Below are 7409 nucleotides of genomic sequence, written 5' to 3' on the forward strand. Positions count from 1 at the left end.
AAAAATTAGGATTCTTGATTGGTGTCTAACATTTGTTTATGCTTATCAATCTGCCTGGGGACCTTCAGAACCCATCACAGACAACATCCCTAAAAAATGTTGCCTAAATTTAATCGACAGCAAACAGCCTTCAGCAGACAAAGTATGCTGGGTAAAAGCAACCCCCTTTCCACTCCCCACAGTGAGGCCAGAATTGATCTCACGAGCTAAAGTGGACCTAAAAAACACATCTGTAAGCATTTCCTTCCTCTACAATGACAATAAAAATGGACACTGTTAGGACTGTAATTAAGATGGGAATTGAAGGCCAATAAGAACATTTAGCATCTAGCGCCACCCTGTGGTGAAGCATCCAAGTTCAGGGCCCCTTCAAAGACCCCAAGATTGAAAATGAATAATGAGGCTTCTTGAAGAGGAATTGGCTTGTGAGCTATCTCCACCATTTGAACTTAACAATAATCATGGAAGAGGTTAATTTCTTAGGAAATACAAACTAATAAATAATTGGCACTTGACTGGTGCTTTGTAATAAACAAACACTCCTATGTGAATGATCTTATTTAATCCTGGAGCAGTCCTGTGCTTTAGGTACTAGAATCTCAGTCTTAGAGACATGAAGACTGAGGTTCAGGGGGGGTTGGCAACTTGTATTGGGCAAGTCCTGGGCTTGAATCCATATGGTCATACTCCAAATCCTGTAATGTAGTATTATTAGTACTACAGTATATAGTCCATATATAGAGCTCATATGCAGTATATATGCTATACAATATACTATGAGCCCTTGGGTGGTGCAAATCATTAATACATTTGGCTGCTAACCAAAAGGTTAGAGGTTCGAGCCCACCCAGAGGAGCCTTGAAAGAGAGGCCTGGTAATCTACTTCCAAAAGATCAGCCACTGAAAACCCTATGGAATACAGTTCTACTCTGACACACATGGGGTTGCCATGAGTTAGAACTGTGGTACTGGTATACTGTACTATACTACACTATAGTACTCAGTATTTCTATAGTACAGTACTGTTAACAATACTCACTACCTTTCTAGGGGCACTGTTTTCTGTTTGTGAAGACAAGGCAATGCTGATTGACTCTTTCTAGTCTAGTGAGCCCTGGTGGCCCAGTGGTTAAAAACTCGGCTGCTAACCAAAGAGTGGTAGTTCGAATTACCAGCCACTCTTTGGAAACTCTATAGGGCAGTTCTACTCTGTCTTATAGGATTGCTATGAGTCAGAATCAACTCAATGGCAACGGGTTTGCTTTTTTTGTTTGTTTTTCTAGTCTATATGATTTCACAAATGTGGATTCAATCAGTTTTGCTACTAAATCAGCAAACAGTGGTCTTGCTTCCCTGGGTCCCTGGGCACCCAAACGGTGGGAGAAGCTGCTCCTCTGCCATCTTAATTGGTGTGCACGAATGGAGGTATTATGATCCACACAATCAAATGCCTTTGCATAGTCAATAAAACACAGGTAAACATTTTTCTGGTATTCTCTGCTTTCAGCTAGGATCCATCTGACATCAGCTATGATATCCCTCGCTCCACGGCCTCTTCTGAATCCAGCTTGAATTTCTGGCAGTTCCCTGTCGATATACTGCTACAGTGATTTTTGAATGATCTTCAGCAAAATTTTACCTGCACGTAATATTAATGATATTGTTTGATAATTTCTGCATGCAACTGGATCATCTTTCTTAGGAATAGGCATAAATATGGATGTCTTCCAGTCAGTTGGCCAGGTAGCTGTCTTCCAAATTTCATAGCATAGACAAGTGAGCACTTCCAGCACTACATCTGTTTGCTGAAAACATCTCAATTGGTATTCCGTCAATTCCCGGAGCCTTGTTTTTCACCAATGCCTTCAGTGCAGCTTGGACTTCCTCCTTCAGTACCATCAGTTTCTGATCATATGCTACCTCCTGAAATGGCTGAATGTCGACCAATTTTTTTTTGGTACAGTGACTCTGTGTATTCCATCTTCTTTTGATGCTTCCTGCATCCTTCAATATTTTCCCCGTAGAATCCTTCAATATTGCAACTTGAGGCTTGAATCTTCTCTTCACTTCTTTCAGTTTGAGAAATGTCAAGTGTGTTCTTCCCTTTTGGTTTGCTATCTCCAGGTCTTTGCACATGTCATTATAATACTTTACTTTGTCTTCTTTGAAATCTTCTGTTCAGCTCTTTCACTTCATCAGTTCTTCCTTTCGCTTTAGCTACTCGACGGTCAACAGCAAATTTCAGACTCTCTTCGGACATCCATTTTGGTCTTTTCTTTCTTTCCTGTCTTCTTAAAGACCTCTTGCTTTCTTCGTGTATGATGTCCTTGATGTCATTCCACAACTCATCTGGCCTTCGGTCATTAGTGTTCAATGCAACAAATCTATTCCTGAGATGGTCTCTACATTCAGGTGGGATTCAGTTTCAACACCTAGGGAAGCAGCAGTCAAGAAAGCAAAAGATGCCTTGCATTGGGCAAATCTGCTGCAAAGGACCTCTTTAAAGTGTTAAAAAAAAAAAAGCAAAGATGTCATCTTGAAGACTAAGGCGTGCCTGACCCAAACCATGGTGTTTTCAATCGCCTCATATGCATGCGAAAGCCAGACGATGAATAAGAAGACTGAAGATTTGATGCCTTTGAATTGTGGTGTTGGCAAAGAATATCGAACATACCATGGACTGCCAAAAGAATGAACACATCTGTTTTGGAAGAAGTACAACCAGAATGCTCCTTGAACTTTGGATGTGTTACCAGGAGGGATCAGTCCCTGGAGAAGGACATCGTGCTTGGTAAAGTAGAGGGTCAGTGAAAAAGAAGACCCTCAAGGAGATGGACTGACACAGTCCTGCAAAAATGGGCTCAAGCATAATAACGATTGTGAGGATGGTACAGGACCCAGCAGTGTTATGCTCTGTTGTACAGTGTCGCTATGAGTCGGAACCAACTCCACGACACCTAACAACAACAACAGAGGTGTGGCCAGGGAGAATGGACACAAGGACACATGCAGTGGGGCTGAAGCCACGTTATTATGCTCAGCCTTTTTTTTCTCTATTTCTTTGAAATTTGTTAAATGAGTCCACTTGCTCATAGCTAGAACCTTGATGGACTGTCACTTCATTCATTTAACTAGAAATATATTTTACAACCACTATATCTTAGTCTCTGGGTGGCGCAAATAGTTAAGCGCTTGTCTACTAACAGAAGGGTTTATGGTTTAAAACCACCCAGAGACACCTCGGGAGAAAGACTTGGAGATCTGCTTCTGAAAGGTCACAGTCATTGAAAACCCTATGGAGCACAGTTCTACTCTGACACACATAGGGTAGGCATGAGTAGGAACTGACTTCATGGCAACTTTTTTTTAATCTCAAAGTTACCTCGCTCAGTGCCAGAGGTGGGCATGTCATTATACTAGCTTTACAGATTACAAGTGAAAACGTTTGCTGTCAGGTTTTATGGGGTAATAACTTGGGGCCACAATTGCTCCTGTGGGCAGAGACAGGATAGCAAGGCCACTGTGGATGGAGGATTGCCGGAAAGAAAAACAGTCCATCAAGCTTCCAAGGATTCTAATGCCCACCAGGACCATCTCCTTTCAGTCCTCTCCACCTACAGATAAAGTATGTTATGGACTAGCCCTTTGGGCTTATATCTACATTAAGTAACTTTATCAAAAACAAGTAGTTGTATTTGTTATTGGTGATGCCATTAGAAGCGTGATTTGCTGTTTTACAGTGTTCTGTGGGGCACTGGAGGGAAAGATTCCCCAGATCTCAAGACCAGGAGTAGCTGCTTCAGGTTTATTTTAAGGAATTCAGACTTGTATAGCAGATCTTGTTTCTTCTTTACACTGACCAGTAGGCAGTCAAATTCGTACTTTATCTCCAAGTGTACAAGAATTCAAGTAGTGTAGTTTGTGTGATAAGCTTATTTTTCAGCTTTTTTCCTTTACTCTAATTTCCTTGAACGCAATCATCTTGTAATTTATGTATTTTTTTGGGAAGAACTAAAGAATAGAAGAGAAAAAACTACTCTACAGTGTCAGAAGTCACAATAGTTGTGATCACTGGAGAGACAGACTGGAAGGAATCCCAGGGGGCTTCCGGGGTGATGTCATGTTGTTTCTTGATCTGAATGCTGGTTACACAGGTGTGCTCACTCTGTGAAGTCATAAACTAAACACGTGACTTGTACACTTCTCTGCATGTATATTAAACTTAATAAAATGTTATAAAAAATAAGAGAAGATTGAAGGAAATGGCACTATGTGTATTAAGGGTCTACTATATGCCCCCAAATTATATATATTTACTTCCTTTAACCCTCAAAACAGTTAGGTCAGTAGTTATCCTCGTTTTACAAATGTAGAATCTCTGAGTTTCAAACAGGTTAAGGGATGAGGCAGAGTTCCAATGGTGCCTTTCTGATAATGAAGCCATGCTTACCCTCTTCCACCACACTGCTCCCACTTTCCTACTTTAAATATCTGGCTGTCTTTACTCAGCTCAGCCACTAAAGTCTGAGCACTATCAGTCAGACCACAGTGAAAGGGTTTCTGTGGAGGGGCATTCAGCAGCGTTCTGGAGCTGAGGCTGGGTGGGGGTTCGTTTGTGGAGGAGGCTTACAGGAAGGAGCCCTGGCCTGGAAGTGAGAGCCTGGGCTGGTCCTTGCTCTCCCCTAACTGCTCTGGGTCAAGGCTAAAAGGAATGTTGCTCTGTGAGGAGGCCCATGAGCCTCCCTCTAGACTCACCTTCTCTATAAGTTGATTTCCAAATAAAGCACTGCAAAGGACAAACTCTGTACTATTCCTCATCATGTTGCTCTTCCTTGTTACAGACATCTTCCAGCCCCCAAAGGAAGGGGAGAGAACGCACAAAACAAGCAGGGGTTCCTCTTGCTTGCTCTATCCAGGATTGCTCAGGCCCCTGCTCACCCCACCCCCTTCCAAGGAGAAGTCAAGGACAGATGGCAGAGAGTTAAGATACAATACCCAGTAAGCATACTGTCAAAGCTGCGCTGGCTGTCTCTCTTCTCTTCTGGAGCCAGAAGGATTTGATTGTTCAGAACTGCTGTGACCATTTCCCAGCCTCCTCCCCACTGGGGGCCCCTCCTCTATAGGTGTGGTTGGGGTTGAAGGGCCCTAGCTTGCTGTATGCGCAGTCCACAAGTCAATGTACTCAAGACAATGCTCTCATAAACAGCTTTCTGCAGAAAGGAAAACATAAAGGCTTACAGGATCAACTTTTGTTAGCAGGCAAACAGAACTTTGATTTTATTTCATAAAATAAAAGTCATTATATGGTGTTCAGCTCAGGAAACAGGTCAGCAGACCAATTCAGGGTATTCCCCATACTCTACCATACCACCAGCTATCTGGTTTTTGCCTCGTCATTTACCCTCTAGCCACGGTTTCCTCATTTCCAGACAGAGAGCTGGGAGAGTCCATTCTAATGCCCCTCTCAGCTCTGAAGTTCAACTCTAGACTAGACATCCACTGTGTTGGAGACAGGGCATTAGACAGACGGGGAAAAGGTGGTGGCCTTCCCCTCCCCTTCCCAGCGACTTGCCCAATTATGGAGGGTCTCAGAATCAGGCAGCATGGTGAATTCTTGACCAGAGACACTGCAAAACTGGTATTTGTGGTACACTGGTCTTGAAGAGGTACATAAATGAAATGAAGGGGGAGGAAAATGGGCAAATATGAGACACTGGAAAAACAGAAGGGCACATTTTTATCCTACAGGGTAAAAAATCCATCAGGATGTGCTATCTTAGTCCATCTGGCCTCATTTCTCACAGGGTTGTCTGACACGCTGCGTGAAGGCACACTTACAGAGTCATTGAGCAATGACAGGGACCTCCAAGTCCTGCGGGGCCCTTATTCTTTCCTTCATGGAATTTCACAGTCCAATGACATGGCTAAATTGTTATCCCATAAAGCTTTCTTCACTTTTTAGGCCTTGCGGTTTTATTTGCACAAACACACAACTTTTTAATACAAAAATTATATATACTTATTTTTAAAAACATTAAAATATAAAAGTATACAAAGTAAAAAGACTGATTTTAAACTTTTCTCTTCAAGGGGAAGCACAAGTGTCCACCTCGCGAAAGATCAGGACTTGTGACCCAGGGCCAGGGTCATGGGAGGTGGGTGCTGAGTTCTTTGGAGGCTTCCGGAATTTGCTCTGAAGGAAAACTCTGGGCACACACAGACCTTCTTTTTTATTCACAGTCTCTCGAAACACATACTCGTTTACCACTTCTTCATAACCCGTGTCCATAAAGAGCTGAGCCAGGAATTCTGGAAGAGAAGCAGGTCGACAGTGCTCAAAGTCTTAATGATGAGACATTTGCCCCACAGTGGGTAAGGAGGGGTACAGGGCTGAGACTGAAATAAATAAATAAATATATCTATATATCTATATATCTATATCTATATCTATATCTATATCTTAATGTAATGGAAATTTCCATGCTACAATTTAAAGGTTTTGTTTCCTTGGAGCCGGAAACTAACACACTCCTATTTCTTACATATCACCTTACACCAAAGTAGAAACCTCCAATTAAACACAATTTAATCAGAAAAGTTTAAGGACAAACTGGAGGGTGCGCACCTTGCCCTACTATGAGCCCCAAACATAAAAGTCTGAGTAAAAAGAAGCAAAATCCCTAAACTGGCTGTATTTATACAAGGTCTGCATATGCTCAATTTGTTTACACTGAGGACATTTATCCTAATACAAAGGAGGAAAATCTATGACCAGAGGGGAGAAACATCACCTGATGGTGTTACACCCACAGTAAACTTCAACTCAAATAATACATCACTACACGTTAAACAAAACAAATACAACAAAAGCTATGTGGCCCAAATAAAGACTCTTACTGAGTCCATTACTCCAAAGAATGTGCTCTGAAGTACTTTGCAGATATCAGTGTCTCTTCTCAATTATTTACTATTGATTTAATCAGATTTTACAAATCAGAAACATTAAAACATATTTTTAATTTTCATCTTATTTTTTTTTAAATTTTTTTATTGTACTATAGGTGAAGGTTTACAGACCAAATAGTTTCTCATTACACAATATGCGTATTGCTTTATGACATTGGTTAACAAACCCACAACATGTCAACACTCTCCCTGCTTGACCTTGGAGGACCTTTTTCATTTTTCGGTGAAAATATACATAGTCAAAGATATACCATTTCAAAAATTTCTAAATGTTCAATTCAGTGACATCAATTACGTTCTTCCAGTTGTGCTGCTATTCTCACTATCTTTTTCCAAATTATTCCATCACCATTACCTGCAACTCACTGCCCCCTAGGCTCCCCATCAGACCTTTTGAGTTGCTGTTGTCAATTTGATCTCACACAGATAATTTTTTTTTTTTT

The 7409-nt window shown here is 41.4% G+C and overlaps 1 protein-coding gene across 1 annotated transcript in view; it reads right to left on the reverse strand.

Moving 5' to 3' along the window:
* Window positions 1-3611: 3611 nt before the first annotated feature.
* Window positions 3612-7409, reverse strand: part of METTL6 (methyltransferase 6, tRNA N3-cytidine) — a 21926-nt gene continuing 18128 nt past the window's right edge. The window contains 2 exon segments of the mRNA XM_004385262.2: window positions 3612-6159; window positions 6161-6309. Of these exon segments, the coding sequence (XP_004385319.1) occupies window positions 6121-6159; window positions 6161-6309 (188 nt within the window). The 3' untranslated portion in view covers window positions 3612-6120.

Source organism: Trichechus manatus, unplaced genomic scaffold (assembly GCF_000243295.1).
Source record: "Trichechus manatus latirostris isolate Lorelei unplaced genomic scaffold, TriManLat1.0 scaffold00136, whole genome shotgun sequence".
Taxonomy (NCBI): Eukaryota; Metazoa; Chordata; class Mammalia; order Sirenia; family Trichechidae; genus Trichechus; species Trichechus manatus.